The sequence below is a fragment of the Chelonia mydas genome, chromosome 2 (assembly GCF_015237465.2).
Source record: "Chelonia mydas isolate rCheMyd1 chromosome 2, rCheMyd1.pri.v2, whole genome shotgun sequence".
Taxonomy (NCBI): Eukaryota; Metazoa; Chordata; order Testudines; family Cheloniidae; genus Chelonia; species Chelonia mydas.
In genome coordinates this window covers 262,128,508-262,147,108 of record NC_057850.1, presented here as the reverse complement: position 1 = coordinate 262,147,108, position 18,601 = coordinate 262,128,508, and the positions used below count along the sequence as shown (strand labels likewise).

The following is an 18,601-nucleotide window of genomic DNA, read 5'->3' as shown; positions in this document are numbered from 1 at the left end:
GAGAAGAAGCCATGAGTTTACGTAGAGCTGCGACGCCATTAGGCATTGCTCCACCACACAGCCCATCCCAAGGCAGGAAGGGAGACCCTGTCCTGGGGCTGGGGCTACCCCGAGATACTGAGGAGTGTGGCTTCTGGTGACAGCACTTATTTAGTTTGCCCTGCCAACAGTGTGTCGTATTGAATGAATTGATCACTGCTCAGAACAATCAAAGTGCCCTTGTTTCACCCTGCTGCCATACCCTCTCTTCTCCCTTCCCAGCCCCACATGCAGGCCAGGCCCTGGCACTATGCCCAAGCCCCATATAACTGCTGCTGCTCTCCCAACCCCTTGGTGCTCTCCCCCAGCCCCCTTTTCTATGCTGAGCTCTGCATGGCACAGAAGACTGAGCCCTGGGGAAGGGGGCAAAGGTGACCTTGCCCCCCACGTTGATGTTCTGCCAGCGCTAGGCTCAGCATGGCCCAGGTGTCAGGGAACTACTCCAGGCTCTTCCCACCACGCCCCAGAGCCAAGGATGGCCATGGTGCTCTGTGCTGGGGAGGCTTCCCCATAAGAACGGCCACGCTGGGTCAGGCCAAAGGTCCATCCAGACCAGTATCCTGTCTTCTGACAGTGGCCAGGGCCAGGTGCTTCAGAGGGGATGACCAGGAAAAGTCAATTATCAAGTGATCTGTCCCTTGTTGTCCAGTTCCAGCATCTGGCAGTCAAGAGGCTTAGGGACACCCAGAGCATGGGGTTGCGTCCCTGACCATCTTGGCTAATAACCATTCATGGACCTATCTGCCATGAGTTTATCTAATTCTTTTCTGAATCCAGTTATACTTTTGGCCTTCACAACATCCCCTGGCAATGAGTTCCACAGGTTGACTGTGTGTTGTGTGAAGAAATACTTCCTTTAGTTTGTTTTAAACCTGCTGCCTATTAATTTCATCGGGTGACCCCTCATTCATGTGTTTTGTCAAGGAATAAATAACACTTCTTTATTCACTTTCTTCATACCAGTCATGATTTTATAGACCTCTATCATATCCCGCCTTGGTCGTCTCTTTTCTAAACGAAACAGCCCCAGTCTTTTTAATCTCTCCTCATCTTTAATCTCTCCTCTCTTTAAGCTTCTCCTCAAATGGAAGCTGTTCCATACCCCTAATAATTTTTGTTGCCCTTCTCTAAATAAGAATGGCCATACTGGTCAGACCAACGGTCCATCTAGCCCAGTATCCTGTCTTCCGACAGTGGCCAATGCCAGGTGCCCCAGAGGGAATGAACAGAACAGGTAATCATCCAGTGATCCATCCCCTGTTGCCTATTCCCAGCTTCTGGCAAACAAAGGCTATGGATACCGTCCCTGCCCATCCTGGTTAATGGCTATTGATGGACCTATCCTCCATGAACTTATCTAGCCTATTAATTTCATTTGGTGACCCCTAGTCCTTGTGTTATGAGAAGTAGTAAACAACACTTCCTTATCCACTTTCTCTACACCAGTCATGATTTTATAGACCTCAATCATATCCCCCCTTATCTGTCTCTTTTCCAAACTGAAAAGTCCCAGTCTTATTAATCTCTCCACATACAGAATCTGTTCCATACCCCTAATCATTTTTGTTGCCATTTTCTGAACCTTTTCCAATTCCAATATATCTTTTTTGAGATGGGGTGACCACATCTGCATGCAGTATTCGAGATGTGGGCATACAATGGATTTATATAGAGGCAACATGATATTTTCTGTCCTATTGTCTATCCCTTTCTTAATTATTCCCAGCATTCTGTTTGCTTTTTTGACTGCCGCTGCACATTGAGTGGATGTTTTCAGAGAACTATCCACAATGACTCCAAGATCTCTTTCTTGAGTGGTAACAGCTAATTTAGACCCCATCATTTTATATGTGTACTTGGGATTATGCTTTCCAATCTGCATTACTTTGCATTTATCAACATTAAATTTCATCTGCCATTTTGTTGCCCAGTCACCCAGTTTTGAGAGATCCTTTTGTAGCTCTTCGCAGTCTGCCTGGGTCTTGACTATCTTTAGTAATTTTGTATCATCTGCAAATTTTGCCACCTCACTGTTTACCCCTTTTTCCAGATCATTTATGAACATGTTGAATGGGACTGGTCCCAGAACAGAACCCTGGGGGACACCACTATTTACCTTTCTCCATTCTGAAAAAAGGCCATTTATACCTACCCTTTTTTCCTGTCTTTTAACCAGGTACCAATTCATGAGAGCACCTTCCCTCTTATCCCGTGGCAGCTTACTCTGTGTAAGAGCCTTTGGTGAGGGACCTTGTCAAAGGCTTACTGAAAATCTAAATACACTACAGCCACTGGATCCCCTTGGTCCACATGCTTGTTGACCCCCCTCAAAGAATTCTTGAAGTGGTTTCCATCATAGAACATTAGGGTTGAAAGAGACCTCAGGAGATCATCTAGTCCAACCCCCTGCTCAAAGCAGGACCAACACCAACTAAATCATCCCAGCCAGGGCTTTGTCAAGCCTGACCTTAAAAACCTCTAAGGATGGAGAGTCCACCACCTCCCTAGGTAACCCATTCCAGTGCTTCACCACTCTCCTAGTGAAACAGTGTTTCCTAATATCCAACCTAGACCTCTCCCAGTGCAACTTGAGACCATTACTCCTTGTTCTGTCATCTGCCACCACTGAGAACAGCCGAGCTCCATCCTCTTTGGAACCCAACCCCACTTCGGTTGCTGCTATCAAATCTCCCCCTCACTCTTCTCTTCTGCAGACTAAATAACTACAGTTCCCTCAGCCTCTCCCCATAAGTCATGTGCCCCAGCCCCCTAATCGTTTTCGTTGCCCTCCGCTGGACTCTCCAATTTGTCCATATCCCTTCTGTAGTGGGGGGACCAAAACTGGATGCAATACTCCTGGTGTGGCCTCACCAGTGCCAAATAGAGGGGAATAATCCCTTCCCTCGATTTGCTGGCAATGCTCCTACTAATACAGCCCAATATGCCGTTGGCTTTCTTGGCAACAAGGGCACATTGCTGACTCATATCCAGCTTCTCATCCACTGTAATCCCCAGGTCCTTTTCTGCAGAACTGCTGCTTAGCCAGTCGGTCCCCAGCTTGTAGTGGTGCATGGGATTCTTCCGTCCTAAGTGCAGGACTCTGCACTTGTCCTTGTTGAACCTCAGCAGATTTCTTTTGGGCCAATCTTCCAATTTGTTTAGGTCACTCTGGATCCTATCCCTGCCCTCCAGCTTATCTACCACTCTCCCCAGTTTAGTGTCATCTACGAACTTGCTGAGGGTGCAATTCATCCCATCATCCAGATCATTAAAGAAGATGTTGAACAAAACTGGCCCCAGGACCAACCCCTGATGCACTCCGCTTGATACTGGCTGCCAACTAGACATCGAGCCGCTGATCACTACCCATTGAGCCCGACTATTGTATACAGGGTTTACAGTTTGGTTCAATGGCTCTTGAGCACCCACGCTATACAAGTTGTTCCAGCAGCCCTGGTAGAGTGGAGAGGATTAGGCTGCAGGGTGGAGAGACTGGGGTGTGCAGTGGAGAGTTGGCTGCAGGGGGAGGTCGGGAGTGTGGCTGCAGGGCAAGGAGGGGGCTGCAGGTTGGCAGGAGTTTTCTCTGCTTCCTTGAGGATTTTCCTGACTAGATTTGCGCTGTTTGTGAGGGAAGCAGAGAGCTCCTTGGTTTGCCGAGTGGCCATGGGGTGGGGTGGGGTGGGGCCAGGCCATCGGAGAGCAGCCCCTGTGAGGAATGGTTGGTGTGGGCCACACGCCGCTTTCCCATTAGCGCGTGTTTAGTTCAGCGTTTTAAATAATTGTGTCCTCAGAATGATATTTAAAATCCATTTGGGAGGCAATGAGGCAGGAAAGTGCCTGTGCCATTGTGATGACGCCGCGCGGGAAGCACCACACATGCATATTACAAACTCATTACAGGGCAATTTACACACGCACTGCTCGCCTTCGCACACAATTTCTCCCTGATGCTGCTAATGTCCCTTCCAGGTCGCACACTCTCCCGGCTCGTTGTCACCCAGTACTGCCGCCTGCACCCAGAGGACCAGAGACCGGGGCAGGGGAAACAAGGGAGCAAGGCCAGAGCAGGGTTAGGGGCCCACTGCCATGGCAGGAAATGGAGGCTCTGAGATATATCCAGCCAGCGCTAATGGCTCTGACATCCCCCTTGCCAGTCTCCCAACCTGCCCCCTACCCCTGGTCAGTACAGGGCTGGGCCTGTGCCCCAGTGCCCCGTCCTGCTCGTGCTCCCCCCCACCTTGGTCAGTTCAGGGGTGTTCCCATGTTCCTGCCCTCCATCTTCCTGGTCCTCCCCGTGCAGGCCCCAGATCCCAAGGCCTTGGGCCTGTCAGGCACCATGCTGCGGGCCCAGCTTGGGGAGGAGTTCCGGCGTCTGCGGCAGGCTGACTATGAAGCCGAGTACCAGCAGGCCCTGATGAGCATCCAGGAAGGGCTCTACGAGATGGAGGGACCTGACATGAGGGAGGAGATGAAGGAGCAGCTCCGGCAGTGGTTCATCGAGTGCCAGTGAGTGTGCACGGCTGCATGGGCCCTTCCCATGCCCCTCCATGTTCCCATCCCTTTCCTGGGCTCTCTGCTGCCCCGCAGTCACCACACTCCTCACCCCACTCCTCCTATGCCACCCCAGTGCTCTGCAACCCACCCCTGTGCCACTGTCTCCCCGTCCAGCCAAACCTGCAGCCAGGGCTGGCTCCAGCGTTTTTGCCGCCCCAAGTGGCAAAAAAACAAAACAAAAAACCTTGCCGCCGAACACAGAGGCGGAGTGATGGAGCAGCCGCCGAATTCCCGCCGCCGTCAAGGGTGGATTGCCGCCCCAGAGCCTGACGTCCTGCCGCCCCTTTACATTTGCCGCCCCAGGCACCGGCTTGGTTCGCTGGTGCCTGGAGCCGGCCCTGCCTGCCGCACTGACTCATCTGCTCACTGTCTCCCCCAGTCCAAGCACACTTCCTAGCCTGCCCTCTCACTCCTCGGCTCCCTCACGGCCCAGGCCTCCCATGATCCCCGGGGCCCACCTGGCAGTGGCCTGCAGCTAACGAACTAGCACAGGGCTTTGCGCCTGGGACATGCTCACTGGGTCACGGCTGAGTGCTGACATTCACGTTTTCCTTCCACAGCGACCTGACCGGCCGCTTCCCCGAGTTCCCTGACAAGGAGATTGGAGGCTCCAGCATCCTTTTTGCAGACAAGACTCCAGAGCAGGTATCAGGGCAGGACCCAGGCTAGGGGGCTGAGGCTAATGAGCCGATAGCAGGAGCGTGGGGCCTTTCCTCTATGGGGGGCACCAGCTCCAATGCAGCCCAGGGTGTGGGGAATGGAATACGGGTCACTGGCTCTGAGCTGGAGAGTGGCTGGCTCAGGTGGACAGGGAATGGGAAATGGGGCCTTTCCCCGCTAAGAGGGGCCAGCTCTGATCCAGCCCCAGGTCAGAAAGGACTCTCAGCTATACTCGCCTCCACACTGCTGCACCCTGAGGTCTGCCAGGAGCAGCTGCCTGCCCCCTGGAGACTCAAGGAGCTCTGCCCTCTCCCCCCGCCCCCCCAAGTCACATCCTGCTGTGGCCTGGGGACTCTGGCACCGAGGGGTAGGTCCAGCTGGCTGGGATTCCCGCAGGTCAAAGCTGAGCTGGACCTCCTGGAAGATGAGGGACAGAGGAAGAAGGATAAGAAGGATAAAGAGAAGACTAAGGAAGGAGAGCAGAAGAAAGGCAAGGACAAGAAACAGGTGAGAGGCTGGCTGGTAGTGGGACAGGGGAAAGCCCCACAGCAGGGATAGAGTACTCCAAATGTGGGGAGCAAGGGGGGCACATGGATTGAAGGAGTGGGGCAGAGTTTGATGGTGGCACATGGAGGGTAGTTCTGGGGCAGGGCCAGGCACTGCTTGTTCCTTGTGTCCTAGGGCTCCCCCCAGGGTTTCCCCCCAATAGTGGTTCAGTTCATTTGAGTAACTTGCTGGGTTTGGGGTTTTTTTTTCAGGAAGAAGATGAAGGTTTGAAACTGGCTCTGTCCAAATTCCTGCCAGTGATCAGCGAGGGCTTCACACAGTATCAGAGTGAGGGGGACCTGAGCCTGGGGCAGTGGGGGGACCTAAGAGCACCGCTCTGACCTGTACAGACCCAGGAGCAGGGTGGCGGGGGGTCGTGAGCAGGTTAGGGCAGGACTAACAGAGAGACCCGGCCCTGGACTCTGCTACCTGGCTTGGGTGGTGCAGTTGTGACTTTCTGGCCTGGGATGAGAACATCCGGCCTGGCCCAGTTACTGGAGTTTAGTCACTTTTGCCTGGGTCTTGCTGTGTTAGACCAAGACGACTCATCCCCTGTACTGCCCCCCTGTGCCCACCACCCCTGAACCCTCCACCCTGTGGGCAGGGGAGGCACACACCTGCCCTGCCGAGCTCAGGGCTAAGGGTCATGCATAGCTGGGGAACAACCAGCAAAGAGCTTGTGTTACGCCAGGGGGATCTGCCATTGCTGAGCTGATGAAGCCATGGCACAGAGGCAGCTGTGCCATCTCCGGTAATATCATTCCCTACACCGCTAGGTTGTTATCCTGGGTCACTCACATGTTCACATTGGGCAACTGGTTTTGTAAAATCTGGCATATTCTTGCCTTGGGCATTAGTCACTGTGCTACTGTGTCATTTCCTGCTGACGTGGAGAGCTGGAAGCCTATCCCCAGGCTGCACTGAGCTCCTTGGGCCTCATTGATCTTAGCCAGACTGTCACATGTGCGTTTGAGACAGTTTTCTTTTGAGAGTCCGTAGGTGCCTGCAGGGCATGGCTAGGCTTTGCTTATGGGATCACTGCTGTATGGGATTAAAATGCAGAGAACTTTACTGGGCTTAAATCCTTTCCTAATATTATTTTCCCATGTAAGTGGTTGCTATAGATACCCCGGGGTTTTTGCGTGATTATAAAATTGCGGGGGGGGAGGTGGATGGGAAGAGGGAAGTTGCGCTGAGATATTCTCCCTATTAAAATGTGGTCCACACAGTGAAAAGGTGGACACCCCAAGGGAAAGCAATCAGTGCCCTCAGGAGGAGGGGGAGGGAAGGCAGAGCTGGGAGGGGCAAAAGCAGCATCTGACCTGTCCCCTTTCCCTGCAGCCATCTGGGGGAATCGGGATGAGTCCAATAACTTCGAACAGCGCTACGAGCCAGAGTTGATCAAAGCCCAGAAGAGGAAGGAGGTGGAGAAGGAGCTGCGCCTGCAAGTGAGGGGCAGAGACAGGGCTGTGTCGTGGGGATACCTGGGGCCTCGCCCTGCTGAGGAATCACTGCCCCAGGGACTGCATCCTGAGTGTGGGGTGGCTCTGAGGTCCCCTGAGGTTGGCTTTAGGGGAGGGGAGCTGTGGCTCTGGATTCCCCTGGTTCAGGGGTGCTGGGGGGTGAGTGGGGCTCCCAGGTGCCCCGGCATGGTGGGGAGGTAAGTTCCTGTTGTTCAGGGATTAAGTGGGGGGTCTCTGCTTTAGGGGAGCTGTGGCTCTGGGTTCCCCTGGTTCAGGGGTGCTGGGGGGTGAGTGGGGCTCCCAGCTCCACTGATGTGAGGGGGGATAAGTCTCTGTTGTTCAGGGAATAAGTGGGGGGTCTCTGCTTTAGGGGAGCTGTGGCTCTGGGTTCCCCTGGTTCAGGGGTGCTGGGGGGTGAGTGGGGCTCCCAGCTCCACTGGTGGGAGGGGGGATAAGTCTCTGTTGTTCAGGGATTAAGTGGGGGGGTCTCTGCTTTAGGGGAGCTGGGGCTCTGGGTTCACCTGGTTGAGCGGTGCTGGAGGATGAATGGGGCTCCCAGGTCCCCCAGGTGTGAGCTGGGCACTGGCTCAAGATGTTAGGTGGGTTTTTAAAATTGTAGCTGGACTGAAGCCCCGGCTGCTGTCACCCAAGATGGCTGCCATGCCCCTGTAGCCCTTGTGGGGGGCTGCAAGGCTGCCTCTAGTGAAGATGGCTGCCATGCCCCTTGTGTGCAGTGGGATGGAAGCCAGGCTGCCGTCAGGGAAGATGGCCGTCCACTGTTCTCCGTGCATCCCAAGCAGAAGACAGTGAGGGATAGCGGGGAGCCTGGGGGGAGGGAACATGTAGGGAAGAATCATAGAATCATAGAATCATAGAATATCAGGGTTGGAAGGGACCTCAGGAGGTCATCTAGTCCAACCCCCTGCTCAAAGCAGGACCAATCCCCAATCAAATCATCCCAGCCAAGGCTTTGTCTTGAAGAAGACTGTTCAGTGGGGAGTTCCTGGGCTTGTGGGGAGGCCCCAGTTGCTGTCTCAAGGCCTCTCTCCCCCCAGGTGGACGAGCTGATGCGAGAGGAGTTGCAGCTACTGAAACTGGCTGTGGATCGAGATGAGGGGAAATCTCACATGGCAAAGAAGAGCAACAAGGTCAGAGGGTGTGTCCTGTACCCCAGGGCCCCCCAAAGGCGAGGGGGTGCACTCAGTGGGGGACAGCCCTGGGGACCTATACCAGAGAGTCGGGTTGGAGTGATATTACTCAGCCCACAGATGGGGGGACTCTCACAAAGGGTGGGGGGCTGGCACTGGAGACATGGAGACGGGGAGAGGACCCTTACATGGTGGTGGTGGTGGGGGCGCTCAGCCTGCTTAGAGGTTAAGGTTTGTTGTTCTTTTCCCAGCAAAAGAAAGGGAAGAAAGGTGGGAAAAAGGAGAAAGATTTAACCCCGGACAGGTATCATCCCTGACCCCCTTTCCTTGGGGGAGACCCCAGACATGGACTCATAGGTGGTGCCCACTCTTGGCCCTGTACGATCCCTGGGGGGAACCCCCTGTGACAGGTTGGATCACAGAAACCCCCCTGAGGCTGCCAACTGGTGTGCCAAGACTACTTCTGCCCCGGCTTTTCCTGCCCTTCCAGCTTGGGACTTCAGTGCCCTGCCTGGTTTGAGCCAGACCTGCTAGCCTGCTGCAAACCCAGACCCAGGTCTGAACCACATCCCCTAACAGCTATAGGCTTAAACTGAAAGCAGCTTAGGAAGTGTTTCTGTCTTTAACACTCAGATGACCAAGTCCCAATGCAGTCCAAACCCGCAAATAAATCTGTTTTATCCTGTATAAAGCTTATACAGGGTAAACTCATAAATTGTTTGCCCTCTATAACACTGATAGAGAGATATGCACAGCTGTTTGCCCCCCCAGGTATTAATACATACTCTGGGTTAATTAATAAGTAAAAAGTGATTTTATTAAATACAGAAAGTAGGATTTAAGTGGTTCCAAGTAATAACAGACATAACAAAGTGAATTACCAAGCAAAATAAAATATAACATGCAAATCTATGTCTAATACAGTAAGAAAGCTGAATGCAGATAAAAACCTCACCCTCAGAGGAATTCCAGTAAGCTTCCTTTTACAGACTAGTCTCCTTCTAGTCTGGGTCCAGCAGTCACTCACACCCCCTGTAGTTACTGTCCTTTGTTCCAGTTTCTTTCAGGTATCCTGGGGGGTGGAGAGGCTACTTCTTTAGCCAGCTGAAGACAAAATGGAGGGGTCTCCCACGGGCTTAAATAGACTTTCTCTTGTGGGAGGAGACCCCCTCCTCTCTCCTATGCAAAGTCCAGCTCCAAGATGGAGTTTTGGAGTCACCTGGGCAAGTCACATGTCCACGCATGACTCAGTTTTTACAGGCAGCAGCCATTGCCCACATGGTATCTTGAATGTCTCCAGGAAGACCTCTTATGTGGTTTGGGGCCTTCCAACATCCATTGTTCATTAAAGAAGCTGACCAAATGCCTTACTAAGGTTATTTAAAATCAAACAAGTATACAGCCAATATTCATAACTTCAAATACAACAATGACACATGCATACAAATTGGATGAATATATTCAGTAGATCATAACCTTTACATAGATATGTTACATGGCATATGTAGCATAAAACATATTCCAGTTATGTCATATATATACATTCATAAGCATATTTCCATAAAACCTTATGGGGTGCACCATCACACCCCCTTCAGTGAGACAGCCCTTCTGGGCTGTCCACTCTCTCTCGGGGGTTAAGCCCTTCCACCTCCTGGAACCACACCTCTCTGAGCCTTAGCACGCCTGTCTCTCGCTGTAGGCCCCCTCAGCGAGTTCTCTCTCTCTGGACCCCTGGGGCCTCCACTCCCAGATGGAAAAATACAACCCTGTTCTCTAGACCAGAGTAGCTTTCAGCCAGCGTAAAACAGGAGGGTTTATTGAGTGTCTGAAGACAGCATAGGAAACTCTTAGGGCCCTCAGGCCTGGCCTCCCTCAGCACAGCACATCCAAGGCTCCTCTGCATCCAGGTGGGCTCTGCCTGCTCCCTCTCTCCATTCCAGAGCCCCCCTTCCAGCTGAGCATCTGATATCCCCTCCCCCAAGTCCCACCTCTGTCCATTGTCTCCTCTCCAGGTAAACAGGGTCACCTGGGCCTCCTCTCCTCTCTTCCGTCCTCTGGCCCCCTCTGGCTGGAACCGGCTGGTCAGGTCACCAGGGTCCTCTCTTCGCAGCCCACTGGCCAGAACTGGCTGTGACTCCTGAGCTGGGCCTCACGGTCACCAGATCACCAGGTCACTAGTCGCTGGGGTATCCATTCTCCAGGCCACTGGCTGGGGTCCCAAATTCCGTTGCCGATCCTCTGTAACCACAAACCCCCTCTCCCATCCCCTCGTTAAACTAGGAACACCCAGGGAAACTGAGTCCCACCCCCTCTGCATGCAAACCATTGGAAAAAACAAGGAAAAACAAGAAAACCCCCACTTCGTCACATCTCTCCCCCCTCCGAGTCTGAACTGAGTGGGGTCACTTAGCCAGTGACCTGGGGAAGTTCAGGGCCCCCCGCCCCGTGATAAAGCATTGGCTATAACATTGGCACTCCCCCTCACATTGACCAGCTCCATGTCATAACCCAGGAGGAGCAGGCTCCATCTCAGCAGCTTGGCCTTTCATTTGGTGCAGCCACGTCAGGGGCAAATGGTCAGCGCACACCGTGAAGCGCCGTCCAAATAGATACAGCTGTAGTTTTTTAAGGGCCCACACCATGGCCAGGCATTCCTTCTCTCTAGCCACATAGTGCTGCTCCCGGGGCAGCAGCTTCTTGCTCAGGTATGCACTGGGGTGTCTTTCCCCCTTAGTATCAGTTGGCATCAGCATCGCACCCAGCCCCGTGTCAGGCATCGATGAACATCAGGAAGGGTTTGTTAAAATCAGGTTTACCAGCACCGGGCTTTGGATAAGTGCCCCCTTCAGCGCTCAGAGAGCCCTCTGGCACTGCTCGGTCCAGACCACCTTGTCTGGCTTTCCCTTCCTACAAAGCTCCGTGAGGGGAGCTGCCAGGGAGCTAAAGTGGGGAACAAACCTCCAGTAGTACCCCACCATCTTAATGAAAGCCTTGACCTGCTTCTTAGTCTGGGGAGCGGGCCAGTCCTTGATTGCCTCCACTTTGGCTGGCTCTGGCTTCAGGTGGCCACGTCCCACCTTGTGGCCCATCCCCACCTTGCACTTTCCAGCTTTTATGGTCAGTCCTGCATCCTGGAGGTGACCCAGCACGCTCTTCATCTGGATCACATGTTCTTCCCTGGTCTGGCTAAAGACACAGATATTGTTAATATACACTGGAGCAAAGTCCTCGATCCCCCTTAGTAACTGGTCCGCCAGGCGCTGGAAGGTGGCAGGTGCCCCCTTGAGGCTGAAATGAAGGACCAGGAACTCAAAGAGCCCTATTGGGGTGGTGAAGCAGACTTTGCCCTGGCCTCTGGGTCCAAAGGCACCTGCCAGTGGCCTTTGGTAAGATCCATGGTAGTGAGGTATCAGGCACCCCCCAACTTGTCTAGGATCTCATTGGTCCTAGGCATGGGGTAGGCATCAGACACGGTGATGGCATTGAGCTTCCGATAGTCCACACAGAACCGAATCGACCCGTCCTTCTTGGGGACCAGCACCACGGGTGAGGCACAGGGGCTGGAGGACGGCTGGATCACCCCTAAAGCCAGCATGTCCCCAGCCTCTCTCCCCAGGTCCTGGGCTGTTTTCCCAGTGACCCTGAATGGGGAACACCAGATGGGAGGGTTGGCTCCCGTCTCCACCCTGTGCACAGCCAGGTTAGTGAGCCCAGGCCGGTTGGAGAACAGCTGCCGGTATGAAGGCAGCACCCTCTGATCTCGGCCTGCTGGGCAGGGGTGAGCTGGTCTGAAAGGGGAATTTGACTCCAGCGAGGGGTCAGGACCAGCCTCAGGGAGGCGTCCCACTAGGGGATCCTCTCCCTTCTCCTCCCCCTGCCCACACATAGCCAGCACCAACTTCTCCCTGTCCCAATACGGCTTCATCATGTTGACATGATACACCCGGCTGCTGTGAGCCTGGTTGGACAGTTCCACTACATAGTTCACCTCGTTTACCTGTCTGATGACCTTGAAGGGGCCGTCCCAGGCAGCTTGCAGCTTGTCCCTCCTCACGGGGGCATCCCCTGGTCCCTGATGGCATAGGAGCGGGCACGTGCTGAGTGGTCGTACCAGACCTTCTGCTTCCTCTGCGCCCTGGCTGGGTTTCCTCTGGCCCAGCCCATGAGCTCCACGAGCTTTTCCCGGAAAGTCAGGACATGCTCCACCACTGATTCTCCGTCGGGAGAGGCCTTCCTCTCCCACTTAGCCCTCATCAAGTCGAGGGGTCCCCTCACTCTCCTCCCATACAGCAACTCAAACGGGGAAAACCCTGTGGATTCCTGGGGCACTTCCCTGTATGCAAACAGCAGGTGAGGTAAATGCTTGTCCCAGTCCTGCAGGTGCTGGTCCATAAAGGTTTTCAGCATCATCTTTGGGGTCCCATTGAACCTCTCCACCAGCCCGTTGGACTGAGGGTGGTACACTGAGGCCCAGGTGTGTTGCACCCCACACTTCTCCCACAAACACTGGAGCAGGATTGACATGAAGTTAGACCCCTAGTGTGTAAGGACCTCCTTGGGGAACCCCACTCTGCTGAAAATGGTCAGCAGCAGTCTGCCACGGTGTCTGCCTCCATAGAGGACAAGGCCACTGCCTCAGGGTAGCGCGTAGCAAAATCTACCACCACCAGAATGCATTTCTTCCCTGACCAAGTTGCCCTGCTGAGGTGCCCCACTATGTCCATGGCCACCTTCTGGAAAGGCTCCTCTATGATGGGCAAAGGTCTCAGAGCTGCTTTCCCCTTGTCCCGGGCCTTCCCCCTCTCTGGCAGGAGTCCCAGGCCCTGCAATGCGGCTGGACGGCGTCAAAGACCCCGGGCCAGTAAAAGTTCTGCCGCAGCCTCTGCCTGGTGCCGGATGCCCGGATGCCCCGCAAGGGGGAGATCGTGGGCCAAGTACAACAGTCTGCGGCGGTACCTCTGGGGAACCACCAACTGCCTCCTGGCTTTCCAAAGTTCAGTTTGCCCTGAACCAGCCCATTCCCGGTACAGGAATCCCTTCTCCCACAGGAATATCTCCTGGCTGTCCTCCCCGTGGGATCCTGCAGTGCTAGGGCCAGCAAGGGCCCTCAGCTTCTCTAAGGAAGGGTCAGGGCACACAGGAATAAATGGTAGAACCGGGCCACTGACTAGAGCCTCCTTCAGCGCACAGAGAGCCCTCTGGCACTGCTCGGTCCAGACCATCTTGTCTGGCTTCTCCTTCTTGCACAGCTCAGTGATGGGGGGCGACTATGGTGCTAAAGTGGGGCACAAATCTTCGATAATACCCCGCCATCCCAATAAAGGCCTGTACTTGTTTTTTGGTTTGGAGCACGGGCAGTCTCTGATCACCTCCACCTTGGCTGGTTCTGGCTTTAGGCAGCCGCTCCCCACCCGGTGGCCCAGGTAAGATACTTCAGCCATCTCCACCTTGCACTTCTCCACTTTTATGGTCAGCCCAGCTTCCTGGAGTCGGTCCAGCACTTGTTTAACCTGGGACACATGGTCCTCCCAGGTCTGGCTAAAGACACAGATGTCATAGAATCATAGAATACCAGGGTTGGAAGGGACCTCAGGAGGTCATCTAGTCTAACCCCCTGCTCAAAGCAGGACCAATCCCCAATTTTTGCCCCAGATCCCAAATGGCCCCCTCAAGGATTGAACTCACAACCCTGGGTTTAGCAGGCCAATGCTCAAACCACTGAGCTATCCCTATGTCATCAATATACGCCACGGCAAAACTCTCCATCCCCCTCAGTAGCTGATCCACCAGGCGCTGGAAGGTGGCTGGCGCTCCCTTGAGACCGAAAGGCAGGGTCAGGAACTCGTAGAGCCCCAGAGGGGTGATAAAGGCCGATTTCAGCTGGGCATCTGCATCCAGCGGCACTTGCCAGTAGCCCTTTGTAAGATCCATGGTGGTAAGGCACTGAGCTCCTTCCAGTTTGTCTAGGAGCTCGTCAGTCCTGGGCATGGGGTAGGCATCAGTTACAGTGATGGCACGGAGCTTCCAATAGTCCACACAGAACCGAATCGACCCGTCTTTTTGGGGACGAGCACCACCGGCGAGGCCCAAAGGCTAGAAGATGGCTGGATCACCCCCAAAGCCAGCATGTCCCTGACCTCTCTTTCCAGGTCCTGAGCAGTTTTCCCTGTGACTCGGAAGCGGAAGCATCTTGTCGGCTGGTGCGATCCTGTCTGCACCTGGTGGACAGTCAGATTAGTGCGTCCAGGCTGGTTGGAAAACAGCTGTCGGTACAGATGCAGCACCCCTCTGATCTCAGCTTGCTGGGCAGGGGTTAGGCAATCAGAGAGAGGAATTGTTTCCGGGGGGAGCCAACTCCTGTCTTGGAATAGATCTACTAAAGGGTCATCTCCCTGCTCCTCCCACTGTCCACACATGGCCAACACCACATTCCCCCTGTCATAAATGGCTTCATCATATTCACATGGTACACCTGGCGGTGGTGCGCCCGTTTACCTCATTTAATTTCTTGACAACTTTAAAAGGGCCTTTCCAGGCGGCCTGTAGTTTGTTTTTTCTCATGGGAATGAGAACCATTACCTGATCCCCGGTGACGTAGGCGCGGGCCCGCACCATGTGGTCATAGCAGACCTTCTGCTTCCTCTGGGCTCTGGCCAGATTCTCCTTGGCCAAGCCCATGAGCTCAACAAGTCTTTCTCGGAAGGTCAGGACAAACTCCACCACTGATTCCCCATCGGGTGTGGCCTTCTCCCATTCATCTCTCATCAGGTCCAGGGGCCCCTTTACCCTCCTTCCATATAACAGTTCGAAAGGTGAAAACCTGGTAGACTCCTGGGGTACTTCCCTGTACACGAACAGCAGGTGAGGTAAGTACTTGTCCCAGTCCTGTGGGTGCTGGTTCATAAATGTTTGCAGCAGCATCTTTAGCGTTCCACTGAACCTCTCCACCAGCCTGTTGGACTGGGGGTGATACGCTGAGGCCCAGTCGTGCCGGACCCCACATTTCTCCCACAAACACCGGATCAGGGCCAACATGAAGTTGGATCCTTGGTCTGTCAAGACTTCCTTGGGGAAACTCACTCGGCTGAAAATGGTCAGGAGCGCATCTGCCACGGTGTCGGCTTCAATGGAAGCTAAGGGCACTGCCTCGGGGTAGCGGGTGGCAAAATCTGCCATCACCAGAATGTATTTCTTCCCCGACCGGGTCGTCTTGCTGAGAGGCCCCACTATGTCCATAGCCACCTTCTGGAAAGGCTCCTCTATGATGGGCAAAGGTCTCAAAGCCACTTTCTGCTTGTCCCAGGCCTTCCCCACCCTCTGACAGGGGTCACAGGATCGGCAATACTGCCGGACCGTGGTAAAGACCCCGGGCCAGTAAAAGTTCTGTAGCAGCCTCTGCCGGGTGCGCCGGATTCCCTGGTGCCCTGCGAGGGGGATGTCATGGGCCAGGTACAGGAGCTTGTGGCGATACTTCTGGGGGACCACCAGCTGCCTCCTGATCCCACAGGACTCCGCTTCCCCTGGGGGAGCCCATTCTCGGTACAGGAACCCCTTCTCCCACAGGAACCTCTCCTGGCAACCTCTCCTCATGGTCTGTCCCACACTGAGGTCGGCCAGGTCCCTGAGCTTCCGCAAGGAGGGATCTTTCCTCAACTCAGCCTGGAACTCAGCGGCTGGGGAAGGGATGGGGGCCTGCTCTCTCTTGCTGGCTGGGTCTGAGGCCGCAACCTCTCTGAGCTTTGTCCCTGGGCACTCCCTCCCCATAGGGGCAGGGTCCTGCACCTCCGGTGAGGTACCCCCCCCAAGGTCAGGGTGCAGTGCCCCTCGCCGGCTCTGGCTACGGGTCACGACTAGGGCGGTCTGGGGGTTGCTTGGCCAGTCCTCTAGGTCCCCCCTGCATCAACACCTCAGTGGGCAAATGGTGGTGCATCTCCACATCCTTGGGGCCCTCCTTGTCCCCCTATTTCAGATGTACCCTCACCACGGCCACCTTGAATGGGGTCCTGCCCATGCCCGTCAGGGTCAGGTAGGTGTTGGGCACCACCTGATCTGGGTCCACCACCTCGGGCCGGGCCAGCATCACCTCCGCGCCCATATCCCAGTATCCATTGACCTTCCTCCCATCCACCTCCAAAGGAACAAGGCACTCTTTCCGGAGGGACAGCCCTGCGCCCACCCTGTAAACCTAGAACCCTGAGTCCAGAGCCTCCAGCCCTCTGGCGGAGCTGGCCTGGGGTACTCTTCCCTCCTGAGCAGGTGGTAAGCTGGCAGCCCCCCTTGCCTGGGCCGTCTGCCCCTCGTCCAGCTGGGTCCCTACCCAGTTAACCCTGGGTAGGTTGGGTCTGTTCAGTCTGTCCCTGAGCCTGGGGCACTGGGTCCGTACGTGGCCTCTCTGGCCACAGTGATAGCAGCTCAAGTCATGTTGGTCCCCTTGAGCAGGTCGGAGGGTCCCCACGCCAGGCGTTCCCCTTGGGAGGGGGTTCTCCATGTTCCCCCTTTGGGAGGTCCTGTGGTGATTCTCTCTCTGCATCATGGCCGGCCTGTTCTTTTGGGACTCCTCCCGGCTACCCCCTGACTGACTGTTCACAAACTCGTCGGCCAGCTGCCCTGCGTGCTGCGGGTTCTCTGGCTTTTTGTCCACCAACCATAACCTCATGTGGGAAGGGCACTGTTCATACAGTTGCTCCAGTACAAATAGGTCGAGCAGGTCCTCCTTAGTTTGGGCCCCATCTGCCCACTTGTGGGCATATCCCTGCATCCGGAGGGCCAGCTGTAAATATGTGCCCTCAGGGGCTTTACGCTGACTCCTGAACCTTCTCCGGTACATCTCGGGGGTCAGCCCAAACTCACGGAGCAGAGCCTTTTTGAATAGTTCATAGTCCCCTGCCTCCACCCCTTTTATTCGGCTGTACACCTCCACGCCTTTGGGGTCCTGTAAGGGGGTGAGAAACTGGAGCCTGTCTGCAGGGTCAGCGCTGTGCATCTAGCAGGCATTCTGAAAGGCATTCAGGAAGTCATCTATGTCCTCCGCCTCCTTACGCTGGGCCAGGAGGCACTTATCAAAGCTCCTTGCAGTCCTGGGTCCCTCCTTACTCAACACAGCCAGGGCCTTGCTGCTGCTCAGCCTCGCCTCGCCACTCATGCTGACGCTGCCTTTCGTGATCCTCTCGCTCTTTTTCGTGATCCTCCAGCTCTCTCAATTTTATCTCTCTCTCCCATTCCAGTCGCCTCAGCTCCAGGGATGGGGAGCTCCGCCGGGAGGATCCCCTGCTGGCTGCCGGGGTCAGGGTGCCCTTGGTATTTGCTGGGGTCCTCCCAGCCCCTCCCCTAGGCATAGATAGGGGGGTCTCGGGATGCTCTTGGCAGCAGTATGACCCCTCCCAGCCGGGTCAGGCACCGGGGCCACGCTGCATCTGCCGGGCTGCTTCCTTCAGAGGCAGGGATCGGTGCATCTGAGCGATCCTTTTCTTCCAGCTGGGCAATCAGCTGTTCTTTGGTGAGCCACCCAATGCGCAGCCCCCTCTGCCTGCACAGCTCCACCAGGTCGCTCTTAAGGCACATCTTCCTGCTGGCCACTCGCAGGCCTGTGTGCTCACAGCTCCCCATGGTTTCCAGGAGGAACCCCAATTGTGCCAGCCCTTCTCCAGGTCACCACCTCTCTCTCAGGGACAAGCCGCAGACTCCTCCGCCCCTGAGACTGCTCACCGCAGTGCCCAAGGGGACCCTGTTATTGCAGCAGTCCTTCTCCCTGGTCACACACTCCCAGGGGTTAAGCGTAGCTCCTCCGCCCCCCGAAACCGCTCCTCTCTGAATCTTCAGTATGCCTGGTCCCTGTCAATCCCCCTTCATTTTACTGCTCCCCAGTCACTTACTGCAGGAAGCACCGTCCATGGGGTGCAGTAGATCCCACCACTGACACCAGCTGTCACGGAGATTAGGGGAGTCAGGGCCCTACACCCCCACTTCCTGCGATTCACCGTGACTCTCAACCAGCCAGTAGAACAGAAGGTTTATTAGAGACGACAGGAACATAGTCCAGACCAGAGCTTGCAGGCATAAACAGGACCCCTTAGTCAGGTCCTTCTGGGGGGCAGGGAGCTTAGTCCCCAGCTCTGGGGGCTCCCTCCTCTTCTCCAGCCCACTCCAAAAACGAAACCCGCTCCAGCTGACTCACCAAGCCTCCCCACA

The 18,601-nt window shown here is 55.1% G+C and overlaps 1 protein-coding gene across 1 annotated transcript in view; it reads left to right on the top strand.

The window, feature by feature from the left end:
• Window positions 1–18,601, top strand: part of IQCA1L (IQ motif containing with AAA domain 1 like) — a 78,366-nt gene that overhangs the window by 48,209 nt on the left and 11,556 nt on the right. The window contains exons 5-11 of the mRNA XM_043538848.1: window positions 4,340–4,545; window positions 5,154–5,238; window positions 5,650–5,775; window positions 6,012–6,087; window positions 7,141–7,247; window positions 8,318–8,410; window positions 8,668–8,714. Coding sequence (XP_043394783.1) covers window positions 4,340–4,545; window positions 5,154–5,238; window positions 5,650–5,775; window positions 6,012–6,087; window positions 7,141–7,247; window positions 8,318–8,410; window positions 8,668–8,714 — 740 coding nt within the window. The remainder of the gene's footprint in view (window positions 1–4,339; window positions 4,546–5,153; window positions 5,239–5,649; window positions 5,776–6,011; window positions 6,088–7,140; window positions 7,248–8,317; window positions 8,411–8,667; window positions 8,715–18,601) is intronic.